Consider the following 19,551-nt stretch of genomic DNA (forward strand, 5'->3'; position numbering starts at 1 on the left):
AGAAAAAGGAGATGGAGGAAAAAATACATTGACGATGTTTTAAATGTTGGAAAGCTCCCTGGAGTCTGACTTTTGGAGGTCCTTCAACTTCAAGTGAGGTAGAGAGGCTTGTCACGAGCTCCCATGCCACTGCTGAAGAGACACACAGGAGAAGATTGCATTTAATATGGGCAGATGTAGAACCCAACACATTTTGTGACTTGAAATTGGATCACAAATTGGACTCCAAAATCACAGAAAATGTATTGAAGAGTGATCCTTTTAACACCTAAAAAACCAACTCCTACGTATCATGTAGCAACTGGCTTCTTATTCAGTCTGAACATAAACTGTACGTTTCAGAGGGTAGACAAAACAACACTTCTCTTGTGCTGCATGAATGCTTGTCTGGATGCATTTATTCAATAAAACAATGTGTACTGAGTGGCTCAAAGAGAGCCTTAATTAGATGTCACACTTTCTCACGCATAAGAAAAGTGTTATGTTACTTGCGTTTTCCAATTGCGATTTAGAAGGGCCTTATGTATTAGCTATAAAAGCACTATTTATACAACTGTTTAACGGATTTCAAAATTTGAAATAAACTAACTATGCAACTATTCAACTAACTAACAACTAATCCAAGCCCTTACCCTGACCTTAACTCTAACCTAACCATAACCATAGCAAATTGTTGCATACATCAACAGAGTTGCAGCTGACAGTTTGATGATAGTTTAAGTGTCTCTAGACCATGGTCTTTACACACTACAGGGCTGAAATTTCCATCACTGTTACAGCAACTATGGTGGATGCATTACCAGGCCAGCCCAGCATAGCTCAGCTCGGGTCAGCTCAGTTCAGCTCTGTAGTGCGAATTAGTGTCTATATCCCTCCTATGGTCCTACGCACATGAACAGATCCAACTGTTGTTGTCTTACTGTGTCTCTCTGTGCATACTCACTTGCAGTGGTTGGGCCCACAGTCCCGGTTGCAGTACTCGCCATCCCAGTCAGGGTTCTGTCCGTGTGGGTTAGGCGCTCCTGGAGACTGGGACCCCACACTGTTCTGGTAGTCCGCCTGAATGTGAGAGAACCCCTGGAGCAGGAGAGAAAACAGCACCCCATTACAGACTGCTACTAATACTAATGCTTCACAGTGGTGTCCAAAGGCAGGAGGACATGTTCATCTAGGCTTGGGGTGGAATGTGCATATCGTGTGCAGTTCTAGGATCATAGGTTAGGTACCACCATTAAAATATATAGCTTCGACTAAGGGTAACCGTGAATGACTTATGATTAACAACAACTCAATCACCCCCATATAATAATTCATGATCAACATCAATATTTCCTACTGTATAAATCAACAGTCCAATTCCCCACAACTCTGTATGGTTAAGGCAGAGGTCCGACTAACCTGTTGACTGAGAGGAGGGGAGTGGAGAGACGCCTGGAGCCCCATTTGGTGCGACTGGACCTGCTGCATGCGGATTGGCTGGTTGAGCAAAGAGCTCTGGTGCAGGGAGAGCTGGGGGTGAAGGGGTGGGCTGATCTGGAAGGGGGCGGGGGGAGAGGCACTCATGCGGGGCGGCAGCATCTGGGATTGGCTGAGGGTCCGGGCCAGGGTGTGGCGCTGCGGCCCGGCGAAGCTCTGCAGGTCCGACAGGGGGAAGGAGCCGGGGCCCAGGTAGGGGGAGGAGGGCTGGGGGGGTACGCTGTACAGGGGCTGCTTGGGGGGCAGCAGGTGAGAGGGCTGGGTGTTCTGGGCACTTTTTGGTTCGACTTGATCATTATAAGTCTATGGAGAGAGAAACAAAAACAGATAGTTAAGAGACAGAACACATCATCTAAACTCTCCCTGACAACCAATCTTTCAATCTTGTCATTCAGCAACAAAACAGTCTCAATCACACACCTCAGGACCTACACACCCCTAACACTCACCCACTAACCCCATTTTGTGCATCATCTAACTTGGGGCTTCTTATGTATACCATGGCCTCATTCAGAGCAGGTGCAGACCTAGGCCCCTGCCCCCGGCCCTATGATGAGCTGTCAGATTGCTCATCTCCACCTATCAGTGTTGATTAGGGTGGTAATGGATCCCATTTGTATGAATTGCACGGGGCCGTGGTAATGATCAATAGACACCTTGACAGATGGATTGGAATGGGGAGAGGGTCATATACGCCCTGCTCGAGAGGGAAATGAGACTGTTTGCCAGCAGAACAAATGGAATGACAAAAGGAATCTCTCAGATACTACATTGTGTGTTGTTAATGCGACCCGGCACTAAACAATGCAATTCGAACCATTCCCCCTTCTTCCGTTCTCTCTATGTTGCTGCATAGGAGATAGGAGGCACCATCACTCATAGGCAAAACATGAAAATGCCATACATCTAAATTAGCAGGGTGGTTGTCAGGGGGGGGAAAGTGACAAAAAGCCAATTATGTGTAGCATTGAATTGGATGCGCAGTCCTATGTATGTGATGAAACACAAGGGAAGATGCATCAATAACAAGAATAAACCAATAGTTATATTCATGTGTCGTGTACAGGCTACAGTTCATAGGTCCTGCAAGCATTAACATCAAAATGATCTTTCTCACCAGGCTTCACTTCATGACTCAATTCCATAAACATGGATTGGAATTGTATGACCCTCCCCCTATCCCAACCACAATCCCAACCCCCAACCCAGGCTCAAACCTATGGAAATAAGGTATTGTTCCGAATATGGTAAAGTCTTGTTGCATTGCTCCGCCCCACTTCCAAGGAAAGTCCCTCCCCCACCATTAGCAGGGATTTTCCATCCAATCCATCATCTCTCTAAGCAAGCCTGGCGTGTCATAAGTGTTACCTTGGAAACCAGACTGGCTCTGTATGAGGCGAGGGCTTTCAGGTACTCTTTCTTGGCTGCCTCGGTTTTCCTCTTGTACCCCTGCAACGAAAACAAAAGAGTGTGAAGTTGACACACATAGTACAGTATCCTGTACTGTATTGTACACACCCACACACACACACACACACACACACACACACACACACACACCCACACACACACACACACACACACACACACAAACTTTATACAGAACACTTCAATTTCCTCATCATACAGTACCAGTAATACTTCCTCATCTCAATGGGTATTCTTCCTTGTAAATAACACAACCATGATTTCCATTCAAATCCACCTAAATAAATGAATTGGAACTATTCTCTATATATCTTTTATTATGTTAATGTATAACTGATGTAATCATACTACAACAGTCCTAACAAAAAATTACTCTTAAAATATTAACATAGCATCACACAAAATGGTGTGTATGTGCGTGTGTGTATGTGTATGTGTGTGTATGTGGGTGGGTGGGTGGGATGGTGGGTGTATGCGTGTGTGTATGTGTGTGTGTGTGTGTGTGTGTGTGTGTGTGTGTGTGTGTGTGTGTGTGTGTGTGTGGATGCGTGTGTGTGTAGAGGGGGCTGAAAATAACAAGGCCAGTAAGCCCAGGAGACCAAAGCTATGGGGTAGACAGCACTTAAGCCCTGGTGCACTATTGGCTATGTATCATAATGGATTCAAATTCCAGATGGACAGCAAGGCTGCACTTTGATTGACAGCATTGACTCTACAGTGTTTATATATGGATACAGTACAAAACCTGTGGCTCCATAAAATGGAGATCTAGGCTGGATGTTCACTATCTACCGTAAATGGACCAATGGCAGCATCATCTGCCATTTTAATCCTTTTATATGTAAAGGACTGCCAATGTAAAGGAATGTGGTGAAAATCAACTCTTTAATCAGGCTTACTTGGAATATTTGGCTGGATTCTTTTTCACATTCGCAGCACCTCACTGACCACACATCCTGATAGAAATCTACAATATACTGTACAGATTGAATTCAACTACAAGACGAGCTAGACCAACTGTATAGCGAAGGGCAATGTTTCAATTAAAATCCACTTTAAATCTCGCTCATTTGCAATTTTCTATTCAGACTGTTGGCTGGAGATGAGGATGGCTATGAAACAAAAACAATAGATTTTCCTCAACAGACAGACGCCCTTGAGGCAAATCCAAGGACAAGGGGGAGAGGGGGAAAGAAAATCGTTAATTCTGTATTCTCGGCTGGATCAAAATGCCACGCAACAGATTTAAATAAATAAGGAAACTTCACACGTTCCAAGCTGTCAAGAGGGCAATGAAGATACATGGTGGAGGAGCTCCCACCACAGATGCTATACTGTATTAGAGCAGTAAAAACACTGCATGTACTCCCATAGCTATCCTACAACACAATATTTGTAAATGGAGGAAGGGAGGGAAAGCCCAATATCACTGTTCTCTTGCATTACTTCGGCCTACGTACATGATCTCTCTCATATCTTTATAAAACACTTCCTTGTCTAAAAACATTGGATTACACTTTTATTGAATTGTAACTTTGAGGCCTCATAAAATCTTCATAAGCTGTATGCTTCACTAATCATTTATAAGGGAACTGCATACAAGTTTCAATAGAAAATCTGTAAACAGCCTTGGGTGTTGCTTCCAGGGTCACATTTGTATGTGTTTCATATTGGCCAGGTTTGGTCTGTTAAATGTCCAACGTCATTAGATTCAGCCAATTGACTGTTCTACGGTTGTTACACATGAAGCCCTGTATTCTTCTCCTTCTTTGACTCGAATAAAATTTGAGAAAGAAAATAATTTTAATGAGAGCCAAGGGAGTGAGGATAAATGGATGGATTATCTTTAGAAAGAGCACAACTAGCTCATTAAGGTGAGCTCTATCTCAAAGCACTGTTCTGGTAATTACCTCACAGATAATGGCCTGGATTGGCTGGTAGAGCACTTGCTCCATCTACTGGTACTGTAACTCAGCACACTGTTCGTGTAAATGTGTGTGTGTGTCTACATGTATGAACTGTTTTATTGTAGAGGGTACATGTAGAAGACTGTGTGTGTGTGTGTGTGTGTGTGTGTTTGTGTGTTTGTGTGGGGGGGGGGTGCATACCTGCTTCTGCTCCTCCCCTAGGCTGTCCCACATGGAGGCCACTATCTTGGACACATCCCCGAAGGTGGCGTTGGGGTTCCCTCCTTTAATGGCTGCCTGGGTGTCCCTGAAGAAGAGGGCATAGGCCGACACAGGCTTTGATGGCTCATTAGGATCCTTCTTCTTCTTCTTCTTCTGGGGTTTGGGCTTGGGCTTCATCATCTCTGAGGAGGGCCGCTTCTCCCCGGTGATCTGGGAGGGAAACAGTGAGAGGGAGGGGTGGGTGGGAATTGTAAATAATTGTTCATAGAAATGTCTAGGAAAGGAATGAAAATGTGAATGAAAATGGCCAATTTTTCTTCTACATCTGGAGGTGGAGATATATGATGATATTGAGTATGATGAGTGTGTGTGTGTGTGTGTGTGTGTGTGTGTGTGTGTGTGTGTGTGTGTGTGTGTGTGTGTGTGTGCGTGCATGCACGTGCGTGTGTGTGCGTGTGTGTTCTGTGTCATTCTGAATTGGCAAAGCAGCACTAAAAATAGGTACAGTAAATTAGAACTCATAGCCTGATAATTGTCATCATCAAAACAGAGGAAAAAGAAAAGAAGAGATAGATATAACTAGAAAAAGAACGAGTGAGAGAAATGAAGGAGATAGAGGTCAGAACAGTCCTCAGGAAAGCATAAAGGGAAACCCTGAAACAAGCTCTCTGCAAAACAACACTGCTGTCCATCCAAATGCAACTCCAACAGAACAGGACTGCATATGTACCCTCTACACAGGAGGACCCAACAAGAGCCAACAAGAGAGAGATCTCTGAAAACCAACACTCACTTCTGCTGGAAGTCATCAATATGAGGATTTGTGGACAAGGGTGAATGGTGACTGATAGACAGATAGACAGATAGTCAGACAGACAGACAGACAGACGGATGGACAAACGGACAGACAGACAGACAGACAGAGCAGTCTCTAGGGGTTAGGGAGTACTGGGTGGGTGTTGGGTGGGGCTAGTAGGGTCTGGAAGAGAGAAGGCCAGACAAGAGACAAGAGAGATTCCCATCAAGGCCTGTATTCATTATGTATTTCAGAGTAGGATTGCTGCTAGATTATAATGAATAAGATTACATGGACAGGAGAGTCCTGATCCCAGATCAGTACTTCTACTCTGAGACGCTGTATGAATACGGGCCCACTCCGTGTTTTAAAGATCCATTCATAGCACCATGCTGTCGTATACTGAATTGTGAGTGTGTTGGTTCATTTGACACACATGAATCAAACATGTATAAACACTGTATATTTTAATTTCACTCATCAACACTTTGAAGTCAAATCCAGGTCATCTTAGCCTGGGCGTGATGCTTTATGGAGATTGCTTTCCCCTTCGTCTGGTTCTGATGTGGGGGAGAGCACATCAGCCATTAGAGGAGGAAGGCAAATCAAACATTTAGTGGGAGAAGAGGTGTATCTAATGGAGGATAGAAGGGAGGAGGACCTGCTTGATGTGGCCATTAGTATCAGTGCAACATCAGTTAACCTGATTCCGTGTGACTATAAAGACAAAAAAAAGAAAATAAATTATATTTCCATCTTGAATGCTGGATGGATACATAATGTTAAACGAATACATAATGATAAACTGGTATTATTGTGTGTAATGACGGATGTATGAATTATACATTATGTATGGCAGCACTGGATGGAAGGGTTGTGGTTTGCAGGTCTGTGTGAAGGGGGCATACTGTAGTAACAGTGGTCTTATTGGTCTATACACTGACAAGTCATCTAAGCACTCTAGTTGATCTTCAAATGGTGCACGCTTCTGTTAACATCATGACATGGTTTACAAATAAAAACACTTTCACTATAATTCTTCAAAACATCTACGGCTTTGGTCTTAAAAAGCATCAGGGGGATACGGACCATGTGAAAGAATTCTGAATGATCACTTTAACACCAAGTATCAAACAGCAAGTCAAGGATATGAAAAACATAACAGTTTCAAACAGTCATAATGCATACTTATCATGGGATTAAGGAAAGGCCTTGCCACTCCCTTTACTGCAGTTTTAAAAAGAAATGATTGCCTTTGAAATTGCATTGTTTCAGAAACCATTTGAAGCCAAACAACATATTCCACACAGCATGAAATTAGGTCATCAGAATCGGAGGCTTGCGCACATTTGGTTAAGAAAAGGGGGTCTCTCGAATATAGCTTTTAGATGCGACATGCGGAAATGAATGAACATTCTCATTCAAAGTAAAAATGAACCCCATTGCTTGTTCTTTCTCTCCATTTCACTGCCTTGGTTGGGGTAGTATTTATTTTTTTTCCACGAGTGTGCGGTTTCATTAAAAAATAATCATCTTCCACTTTTATGCAATGAGGCAAAAAAATAGCGTTTGAAATGACATCTGTTCCACCCTGCCTTTGAAGTGAGGGGCTGAATAAATTGAAGGGAGAGCTAATGGAATGACAAACTGAAAAGCAAAATAATCTCCAGGAAAAATCATTTATATTTATAAATTGCAAAGCGTGGCACAAAACATGACCCTTCAGGAAAAAATGGAATTCTCTCATTGCACTGTCCCTTAAATAGGCCCACAACATACTAGTTCAGTACTCTAGATAGGACATAGACTAAACATACGAAAAGGACTCTGATAGAATAGTACACTGATGAAGAGGAATGGATTAACATCATTTTAATACAGCTGGGTACATTCAAGTGACAATACACGTACAGTAGGCTACGTAGCTGGCTGAGGACTCTAAAGCAGATGGTCTTAACAATGAACTCAACCTGCAATTACAGCTGGCTTTACAGACAATTCTCAAACCAATACACCACACACCCTTTGTTGATGCAGACACTTATAGGCCCTACAATATAACTAGGGCCCTGACTTTTTCCTGATCAGGTGACAGATATGGTCAATATATCCAGGCTTTAATGTACATAACACAAATATGTAAAAATATGGTAGATAGATTTGCTGTTCATCAGTCGAGGGCTGGCAAAGCCCATACCATTAGCATTTCTGTTGTCAGAAATGTGGAGAGGAAGAAGGAGATGGGAAGGGTTTCTGTAATTATGAATGGACAGCACTGCGTTGGCAAGACAAGATTAGAATTGACAGTCTGATAACTGCGTCACTATCAAAACAGGACAGGAGAGGGAGAGAGAGAGGAGGGAGAGAGAGGAGAGAGAGAGAGAGAGAGAGAGAGAGAGAGAGAGAGAGAGAGAGAGAGAGAGAGAGAGAGAGAGAGAGAGAGAGATGGAGGAGCGGGAGTGAGCTGACAAGGGGAGGGGAGAATGAGGGAGAGAGGGAGAAAGAGAGAGAGAGAAAGAGAGAGAGAGAGAGAGAGAGAGAGAGAGAGAGAGAGAGAGAGAGAGAGAGAGAGGGGTAGGGAGAGGTTGTCCAATCAGAGAGGCCCCATGCACAGACAATGCACAGAAAAATGGCAACACAGAAAGGGCTTGGTTAGCTAAAGCATTCTCCGTGCTCTGTATTGATTTCTAATGGGAGTGAATTGAATGAACAACCTACAGAATGGAAGCAATGAACAGATCCTATTGCTCTTCGGATTGAGGAGCTTGATGTCAGTTTCTGAGCTATAAGCTGTAGGACTGAGGTACAAACTACTGTATGCTCAGCAGTTCATCTCACCACAGAGAAGCCATTTTAAATGAGATTTAAGATTGGGGGGTGGAATAATCTGCAGGCAAACCTAAAATGATGATGTATTCTTGCAATATTGAACTTAATATGAGAGTTACCATAAAGAAATACGTAATCTTCTGAGATACCACGAGGAATGCAATATATTTGCCTTGCCTTGTACAGAAGCGCACCTACAGTAGAGCCCCATTGAGAGCCACATTTGCTAAAGAGCGCTGTGCACCACTAAAACCATGTGCAATGATCGTTTTGGTAATTTGGTGTCACCTCAAAAAGGGTCTGTCCAGAACAACCCAAACTTTGCACCAATATAGGTAACATAACACCTATGACGTTCCACATTTAATAATTACAGATAGGCGAAAAATAGGCAAAGCAGTTGTCACCTGCCTGGGATAATCTCTCATACCACTAGTACATCCTCCATATTTGTGGATGTAGGCCTAGTGTATATTCTTGCCTTAATACAATCTGTAAGATATATCCCCTAAAAGATTGAATGACCAATGTTGCATACATCGATTCCCTCCGCTCTCTGTGCTTATTACTAATTAAATCATGTATGCCTTTGATAGGGTATCAAATCAAATAGGAGAATATCTTAAACACTTTTTATTGTACATTATAGGAAAACATGCATAGCCTACTTCATTGAAAAATGCTTGAAGAGGGAATGGGAATATCTTTGATTTTTAAGGAGGCCTACTAACAGTAAACTAACCTATTTATTGCAATGTGATGGCGATGTGATGCCGTTTACAGGGAGGAAATAATAAGGAAAATGAATTGATAGAATTAAATGCATGTAAGACTACACTACAGTGGCAGGTAATTATGGTTATGACTAGGGTTTGCGAGAGATAACGGAGAATTGCCTATTTATTTAGCTGATGCACATGATTAAAAAAAGTATTTTTCAAAACATGAAAAACCGTGACAGCATTTGGAGACTTGCAGCAGGTGGAATTGTGGCGTGCCAATGTAGGCATGTTATTATGTTTTTATAATATTAAATTATCCCCACCCACTCATTGCCGGAGACCTGCCCTCGGCCTCGACCCTAACAGAAACTTTGCGGAACAACATTACCAACTTAGAGGCCATCTCCACTAAAAACATAACGTTGTGCAGCACTCTTTAATGAAAGCAAATTAGGGCCCCTAATGTGGCCTAAATTAGTGAGTTTGACTTCCACTAGTTCAACACGGTGTGTGTAAGGAAAAAGAAAAACAAAAGAGTATCTCAGCTATGTAAAGTAACAAATAAGGTTTTTTGACAACCAATTTGGCCAACAACATTGTAGAATAAAGGCTTTGTGGAGTTCCACAATATATTCATGAACCAAACACACTATTTTCACATTAACCCTAACCCAATCCTTAATTTGTTTTTGTTGAATTTGTTTTGTTTATTTCAGGAAACAGGTGAAACCAAAATACCCAATTGTGGATTCTTCTCAATGCTTTTTCCTCTCCTATTTCCTCATCTGCGCTCATATAAACTGAACAAGTGCATGCAATATACTGTACCATTTTCGAAAGCTTTAAAATGGCATACTGTAGGCTGTAAGTAGAGTACAGTACAGTACTTAGTGCAGCTGTTTTAGACTGTAAGCCTATGTGGGTTTACTGATATAAATAGCTAAATCAGAGCAGCTAGAGGAGCAGCGGGTAAATGTGTTTTAATTCACACAGAAATAATGAAGTCATACCACTCCTGAGGTGTGGATCAATGTTCATGTGACCACTTGGCTGAAGGATTTCTTTAGTTCTAAAATGTTGTCATTTCTTTACCCGCACCCTTGCTCATTCAAAGGGTGTGTTTAAGGACTAGTTTTTAGGAGTCACCTATATACCAAAATTACTGACATTTATGCTTCAAATATATACCCTGCATATGGAAACCATTACCACTCATGTCATTCTGTCCATCTGTAAGCAATGAGTCTGACTGTATGTCAAAAACCGCACATATCCTTGAGCATATCCAGGCACACATCCAGAGAACTATACACTGATCCAATGGAAACACTCCTCAGCCCTAACAATTCTGAACAGGAACAGTAAATGTACCTGGTACTGTATATCTGAAAGATGTGAGGTAATATTAGTGGGAAGTGCATTTCTCAGCTTCTTTCACTCATTATGGAACTTGTAATTAATGCTGGCACCCTGCCATATAAGATGCATTAAGTCTTTATGATTATGGAAAGATAATGTTGTTGTGTTTCCCTCAGACTTTTACATAGACTTGGAGTGCTAAACCTGCACCATGGAATTGGCTTTTAGTGAGAGGCTACCTATCAAAATGTATGATAATAGTTCCTGCAGAAAAGAGTCAAACAGATCAATAGGAATGATTCTATACAGAAGCAATATTGTTAAGGCCAAGAAGGCATTTCTAAAACCCTTGCATAGCAGTGGACCTGCTAATCAGTGCAAATTGCAAAGTTGGGCCCTTGTATTTGGTAATGTGGTGAACAGTCATAAATGAAAGCTAATTAGATTAACAGTACTCTAACGAGCTGTTGGAGGGCCCCCGCAGATCGGATCCTAATAAATTGTGGCAAAGCATCTGCCATGCACTTCCAGGCACCATGAGCATTCTAATTGGCCCCAGTGGGTTGCTGTAGCACAACATAGCACTGTGCAATTTAGAGAGAAATAAAAGCAAATGCTCACGTTTAAGCCTAGGTACATTTGAGAGAATAACACTTTTTTGATTATGTGGCCTCACAGGCAAAGACTTGTACGAACATTTGGATACCCAAAACACAGTACAGGTAGTGTGGCTTCACCACCACAAAACAAATCTGAATGTCCAAACACATGAATAGACGTGGGTATTCATCTTGTCTTTGTTGAAATGGCCCTATGAACAAGGTTGTGCAAACTGAGAAGCACTGAAAGGAAAAAAAAACAATTAATCAAACATGAATGGACTTCCATGGCTGGGTTATTTCCATAGCAACAGCCAGAGGGGACAATTCGAACCCTTTAATGTGAGCTGGCGATGTTTCTTTGTAAACATCAGATCAGTAGGCGAGATGGCCTGGCAACAGAGGCATCACAGGGCAACAACCTCTTGGTATCAATCGAACTTTCATTATCCAATAGTGAAAGGAAAAGAAAGGCTCTGCCAAACAACATTCTGAGGTGTTTTGAGGTGATGTTGGCCCATTAACACTTTCAGAGCTCAAGCCCAGTGAGGTAGGCCGAGTGGGGAGTAAATGCCATTTACACATCTTTTCTTGGGAGAATGATTGTTAATTACACGCCTTGCGGAAATTAGCGTCTTTAGCATTAGCATTTACGTTGATCATTTTCTAAACTAAATCCCAGCATTCAATTGAACGTCATGTGTCAGGTAAGTCCATATAAGTGGTTTTCAGGGACCCATATGGCTGATAACATCAGGATGCAAATCATCAGGAAGATCCTATCAAACATTTGCCCATGTAGGACAGTGTTGTGTAGGAGATTCAGTGTTTAGTGAATATCCAGTTGGTCAATAGTAGTTTTTTATGGATCTATGTTGTAGAAAGCAAGACTTGAAACTGCTGCCATAACTCGTTAATTCAGTCAGGGGTTATATAAAAAAATGTAAAAAAATCTCTTGTCAAGAAAATCAGCAAGCTTAGTCACAGCTATATCTCTCTAACATGCGCACAGCACACCTTAGGCAATATGCTCTGCTACTGGAACTCATTCCTTGCCTCTCTCTCCCTGCCTCCTGCTGAGACAACATTAGATGGTAGGCCACTGGTGCGCAAACATTACGAAAGGCTATAATGATGGCTGCACGGTGGTTGCCATAGGTACTGTTATGCTAATTGTCATCCATGGCAGTCACAGGGGGTGGGGTGTTGTCTGAGCAACCTGCTTTGTTTGGCCACTGACGTCCACTGTCTGATGAAAAGGGATGACAAAAGGTGTGTCAAAATTGGCATCACTCGCAGAGCAGCCAAACCATTGATGTTGGTCCCTTCAAAAAACAGATTCTAAGAGAGGGAAATATACAGTGTGGGAAATAACATCAACACAATTTTTTAATTCAGCATTCCATTGCAGCTATTCACATGAAAGGTATTGGTATTAACTCAATAAAACTACACAGCAAAATATATTGTAACATTACAATCCATAAAAAAATCTATGTGCAATAAAGTGGAATGACAAAGGAAAAAAGTATTAGAACACAGTAGGCTTGCGAGGTTTTCATTTTTTGATACCGGGAAACCGTCCACCCAATAAAACATGATCTTCGCTTAAACCGTGGGATTCAAAATCACATTGTTGTAGGGCTTTGACTGAGCTGCCAATTTCAAATGATTAAGCCCTATACTTTCCTCGAACCTGCTCGAACACTTTCCATGAGCAGTGCTTAAAAATGAGCTTCAAATAAATAAATACAAACAGTGCTAAAAATACTTTTGGTTCGTAATGAGACTATGTCGGGATAAATTCGACTATGTATGGTACATTAGTATGGTAAGTTAAGTTTTCAATGTGCCATATTTGTCTTTCTTTGAGAATACTCATGACCGTGGCTGCTGTAGACATAGATATTATATACACGTAAATACGTAATATTTAAGCAATATCACACGAGAGGGAGTGTGTTATACTGAATATCAGCACGGCTGTGATTCGGTCGTAGGTACGAGGCCGCAGTATAACAGCACGACCTCGAGTGTGATATTGCTTTTATACAACAGTTCTACAGCGCGATTTATTAGTTAACAGTAATAAGCGACAACAGATTATGATTTGTTTGTTTATTTAATCATAGAAATAAACAAAAAATAGTTCCGCAACTGAACTTCAAATGGACTGTTGCCTAGTAACCTGAACACAAACATGTAGTCTAATTAACGGTCATTTAGTAGAACATCAGTGCGGCGGAGTGATACATATAGTTAAAAGTCCCAGTGCTGTTATACTGTATATCGTAACTCATGGAATGCCTCTTGTCCAATCAAATTACTTGGTCGGAACTAACTGTTGTATAAAGGTATATATTATCTATTATCTCTGAGCCCTCGCCCGATTTCCACCATACAAACATACTGGTGAATTATTAGCGTCTCACAGTAGCGTCCACTACAACATAGCAATTTATGATGGTTTTGACAAAAAAACTTATTTTCAAAAACCCCGCTTCACAGTTTAACCGTGAAACTGCCCAACCCTAGAACACAGTAAGAAGAATTACTGAACCAGCTTAGAACCAGTTCTCCTACCTGTGTTAATTAGAATCAGCTGGGTTAGTGCATGTTGGTGGGTAAGTACTTCCACTCTAATTTGTCACTAAGCTTTCCTGCAAGAAACATCTCATGATGGGTAGAGGCAAAGAGCTCTCCCAAGACCTTTGCAACAAGATTGTTGAGCAGCATAGTAATGGCACTGGTTACCAAGAGATTTCTCAACTCCTAAATGTTCCTGTAAGCACCATTGGGGCCATTATCCACAAGTGGAAGGAACATCACTTGACCATCAACCAGCCACGCACAGGAGCACCTCCTCCGAATTCTGACCGGACACTCAGAAATGTAGTCAGAAGAGTAAAAATTGGAAAATTAGCTGAACCGTGAACACTCAGTTAGTCAATGTTCCAGCCCAACAATCTCCATAACAGTTGTGCTTTGAAATAACATTCAATTAATCCCAAAAGTCACTGCTATTGTATACCCCTTCTAGTTTGTTTGGAATGCTAACGGTTAGCAAAAACAGGTACATGTATTCCAAACTGTCCCAAAATGCTCTTGTCCCCAAACCACAGATGGGCGAGAGTAATGGCTCCATCGTGCGGGGCCGTGGCCTGCTATTGTAGAATCACAGAGCGTTTAATTGAAACAAATGACTCTAATAATGGGACATTATCCCCACAGGCTGGCTGTGTGGTGGGCCTAATTAGCGTCGCGGCAAGGACGACTCGCCACGCTGATCCCTCAAAGGAAACGGAAAACCCCTTTTAAGTGGGCAAAGCGGGACGCTCCCGCCGTCCGTGTAAGCGCATTCCCTCGCCAAACTAGCGTGGAAAACAAGCACATAGTTTCTCTCCACGTGCCCTATCCATTCACTCTCTGGGTGCGTCCCAATCTGATTGGTCGCTCCCTTTCTTCCCTCTGCCCTTACAGACTGTCAACAGGAACTTACTGTACAGTATAAGGTATGATAACAGCTATGATAACATCCAAGTTCAGACCTTTACTATACTGGAACTAATATGTGCTGCAACATATTTTCCCAGAGCAGAACCATTCTCATCACAATGAAAATCTGTTATCCAGATTTAATTGTTTACCCTTGCACATAATTGCGGAAAGTCAGCTAATGCAATGTTCAAATCTCTATGACCATGCTGTTTTAAATATTCATTAGTCTTAACAGTCACCTAAGGTTATTTGAATTAGCAGTATGAATATTCATGGGTTGCAATGAATGCTCATTTGTTTTTAATGTTCAATCCTTTAATACAGCTCTTCATTACTTCACTCTCATACATGCATAATAAGCCTCACAAAGCAAAGCTTTACTTTTAAACACAATCTCTTTAATAACATATTTGTTTTGGTTTTAAAGTGTAGCGTGCCCCGGCAATTACTTTATTATTATTGCTGTGACACAACACATTGCTCACCCCGGTTGTCGAGGATACCACTGACGGACATCTGTCTATTTGTCAAATGAAAAGCCCAAACAGAAAACATTCCATCAGTAGCTAAAAAGTGATTTATATACAAACAGAACCAAAATGTCACATCTATTTCACTGAGAGGCAACAGTGCAGGCAGGTCATATGAGATGTATCTCAGACCGTTCTTTACCAAACAGAAATTGGCCCCATGTTGCTGCTGTCAAAGCTGCTGCAATCAGTATGTATTCTATGTTGCTGCTTTACAAAATGGTGACAGCCTTTTTTCCTCTGCCTATGTTCTAAATGCCAAGTGAGGCAAAAATAAATTTCCTTTACCAGATTAAATTATGTCAAATGAAGTCAAGCCCACATAACCTTGTAGCCATCAGTGAGTTTGACAAAAACGGATCCTGAAAAATATGCACACACACACACAGAAGCACTTTTTTTCTTCTTCTTCTTTTTGTCTTCTATTAAACATATTGATTAAGAATGGATGGCCGTCAACAATCTGGAAATAATTTGCTTTCCCATCACAACAGTGATGCCAGCTAGACACCATACTCAGGACATAAACTATGACCTAAAGTGACAGTATTTAGACAACAGAGTCGTGAATATGGGCAGCCTAAGATCTGTGAAAAATAATTAGCACCACATGTTTAACAAGATTGAACAAATCCCCAATACGGATAATGTGAATGAGTACTACATGAACTTGCAGATTTGGTGTGTTTTTTTGGGCAGCAGGCTTTTCCCCAAACTACCCCTCATTATGTTCATAACGAGACGTCAGCTGGCATTCAGTTTCAATATTTAAACGTACTGGCGTCCCCCTCAGCGCCGTCCTCGGCCCCCTCCATGACCCTCATTTACTGCTGGAGAATTCCCTCTTCTTTTTCAAAGAGACAAATCTCACTACCATCTCCCCTCTCACATACACAAGTCAGGCTCGGGGATCTGGGGGGCCTGTCGAACATGAAAAACCCCTCACAGTAGCACACTGGGGTGGAGGTGCCGTTGACAGAGAGGGCTGTGTTGGGATTCTCCCTTCATCATAAGTGCTCCCACTCCTTGCCTCTGTTTGCCCCCAGAACAGACAGACAAGAGTGGATGGGCTGGATTTGGAAAGGCAGAGTCAAATAAAGGGGCTTGGCCAATTTTTTGGCAGTTAAGCAGTGTTTTGTAAACTTCAAAACTAAACTACATCTGTTTGGTATGAATTAGTACAGTACATGCAATAATGTATGGATAAATGCATAGTAAAATTCATACTGTATGTCTACTGGCTGGTATGAATAGATTGAAACTGTAATCTTAATATATTAGAAGTTAAAAAAAGTTAGAAGTCTTGTGGAGTCAAATATTTCTCAGATGAAACATATCTTGTTGCAAGTTTCATTTCATCATCTTTCAAAAGGATACCACCTCATATCATTCATGGTACTGTAGATTCCATATATCATATATCTACAAAAGAGGCAAAGCCAACAAGAATACATTTAAATACCCAAATAACACCATTCCTCTTCATTGCTCTGTGACAATCTACTGCTCATGTCGTCTTTTTGACTGCCTCCCAAACAGAATCACAATGAAATGAGAGGGAGGGGGCCGTCAAATAAGGGATGGATTCCCAGGAAAAAGATGATGATGATGATGATGGTTACGGGTACTTCCCTGCTCTCAGCACTGTGAGCATTCGACTCTGTTTTCTGTGATTGTAGACCATGAGATGGACGGTGGAGAAGAGAATTCCAAAGCAGAGAGAAGTTTACAGAGCTTTTGCCTTGGGCTAAATGTTGTACTAAAACCAGCAACATCATCCCTTGAGATGAACAATATATAGTGCTCCAGCTGAGCTTGTGGTACGTGTAGGGGGTTTATGTACTGTAGGGAAGCCTAATCATTGTCAATACGAGCTGTATCCTTGAGGTATTAGCGTTGAGTTAAATGTTTTGAATAAAGCTGCAATGAAACAGAATAGGCTTACTCCAACAAATAGCATAATACTTTTTTTCACATTATACAGTACCGGTCATCAAATACGAAAACCATTGTTTTACAGTAGCTGGCTGAGAAACACACAACTACATAAACAGGCTATGCCAGACAAGTCAGATAATTAGCAAACACAAACCTAATCGCTCATTTCTGACAAGATCCCCAAGAAAACAACCTCTGTTTGATTGCCCCCCATGACTATGTACCAATGTATTAATGAGACAAGAACAGCACAAATTATGTTTTTAACTACATAATCTTCTATATTTTCTATAAATGCTCTTTCTTTACAAACACTAACATCATGCCACCTTATTTCCAGGTCTCTTAAACACACATACAGTGCAGTGCTGTGCATACGACAGAAATGAGAATTGAATCTGTCTATTATGCCTTCATTGGCATAAAATTAAGGTTAATTGACTTCATAGGAAAATTTGTAAATGAAACATCCTTTCCTAATGGAATGAAATTGAAAATAACCTCATCTTCAATTCCTTGAAAATATTTCTCAATATACAGCCTACTTTTCTATTCCTCTGCCTCAGAAATAAGCTCCTCTTGTCCCGGGAGATAATAAATGAATTGAAATTTTTTCTTCCTTATCGGTCATCTATTTTTCCAGAGTAAGCTATTACTTGCTGTGGTTGCTAGGCAACAGGAAATATTAATAGTCGCTATTATTAGCCGGGCTCCAGTAGAGTAGTACTAAAATGAGGAAGTGGAAAACATGAATGTGTTACATAAATCTTTAGACCTTTCACGGTGTGTGCAAGTCTCTGTTTGTGCGGTGATTTATTGCGATGGCGGTTCATTTATGAGAAAAGGGGGTGTGAAATAAGAAAATGGAACATTACCCTGAAGGACTATTTGAAAATAAATAATTGCAAAGGTGAAACGAAAGCTGTTTAAAAACCAGGGCTTTCTTTCACTGAAATGTTATTGGCCTAATACACCGAGAAAGAAAGAAAGAAAGGGAGCGGCTTTCTCCCATACACATGCAAGTAATGCATGCACACACACACATACACACATGCACGCACACACACACACACACACACACACACACACACACACACACACACACAAACACACTTTCACCGTAAAGTACAAGTACTGTACAGTATTTTTACTAGTATGTTCAACATAGTATACTACTAAGTATAGTGTCTTAATCTGACTCTTATGGTAGTCACTCTCTCTACCACACGAAACGTATGCAGTGTGATTCTGAAATCACATAAGACCTGATTAACTAAGGATAAATGCCACGGATGCTCACATTAAAGCATGAATATTTATGACCCAGAAAAAAAGTTATATTTGTGTCAGATGAAAGTATATAATGTTGAATAATTCACAAGCAGGGGGGCCATTTATAATTTATCTTATTCGATTCTATGATTAAAGCATTTGAATGTGTACGCCAGGGGTGTTTGCATGTTCAGACTGAAGCATGTTTAACACATGAAATAGTCGCTTACTGGGGTTGGAATGGAGGTCCTCTGTATCCTTTTGAAACCAGAAAAGCAGCTGAGAAGGGAGATCCCTCCTCTTTGCTTTTAGACTTAAAGAGCCCCTTTTTGCTTTGCCGATCAGAGAACAAATAGAAATGTGCATATCACAGCTTCATGCTCACTTTGAGGGAATACAATCTTTGAGTGGGGTGACTGAAAATATATTTTAAAATCTGTCGCTAAGGTCTCTGGTAGTTGAAAAGGCAGAGTCTCAAAAAGGATGAATTTTGTATTTTTTCAATATGAGAATGTTTTGTTTTCACTGTAATTGGTGTATAAGTATTCTGCTAATTGAAACAAGTGTCTCTCTCTGTTTCAAAACAAGAGCATCTCTTGTCAAGCCGTAATGAAAACATGTGGCGAATAAAACATCGAATTTAAGTTAAAACCACAAAAAGATCAGCTCTAGCTACTTTGATACTGTACTTACAGTCCCAACCGTAAAACAGTTTGAGCAGGAATAACCTTCAGATAGAAAAAATTCCACTGGGGCAGCAATATATAAAGAAAGGCTCCATTGTGATGGAGACCGAACTAACCCAGCCACACGTCTGGATTAATGGGGAGGACCCAGGAGAATAGAGGAAGGTGGAGGAAGAAGAGGAGGAGCAGGAGGAGGGTAACTTGTGGACTTACCGAGTGCATGGGTCCAGAGAGGAGATGGCTGTCCTGGCCCAGCATGTTGGACATCATGAGGGCGGGCAGCTCGGGG

General features: G+C 41.3%; 1 protein-coding gene across 1 annotated transcript in view; it reads right to left on the reverse strand.

Moving 5' to 3' along the window:
* LOC308160589 (TOX high mobility group box family member 2-like) overlaps positions 1 to 19,551 on the reverse strand; it is a gene marked incomplete at its 5' end in the record, with an annotated part of 20,336 nt that continues 785 nt past the window's right edge. Inside the window, 6 exons of the mRNA XM_080534532.1 lie at positions 1 to 132; positions 944 to 1,077; positions 1,399 to 1,779; positions 2,845 to 2,925; positions 5,013 to 5,243; positions 19,476 to 19,544. Coding sequence (XP_080390658.1) covers positions 90 to 132; positions 944 to 1,077; positions 1,399 to 1,779; positions 2,845 to 2,925; positions 5,013 to 5,243; positions 19,476 to 19,544 — 939 coding nt within the window. The 3' untranslated portion in view covers positions 1 to 89. The remainder of the gene's footprint in view (positions 133 to 943; positions 1,078 to 1,398; positions 1,780 to 2,844; positions 2,926 to 5,012; positions 5,244 to 19,475; positions 19,545 to 19,551) is intronic.

This window comes from Nansenia antarctica (genome assembly GCF_963989245.1).
Source record: "Nansenia antarctica genome assembly, chromosome: 6".
NCBI lineage: Eukaryota > Metazoa > Chordata > Actinopteri > Argentiniformes > Microstomatidae > Nansenia > Nansenia antarctica.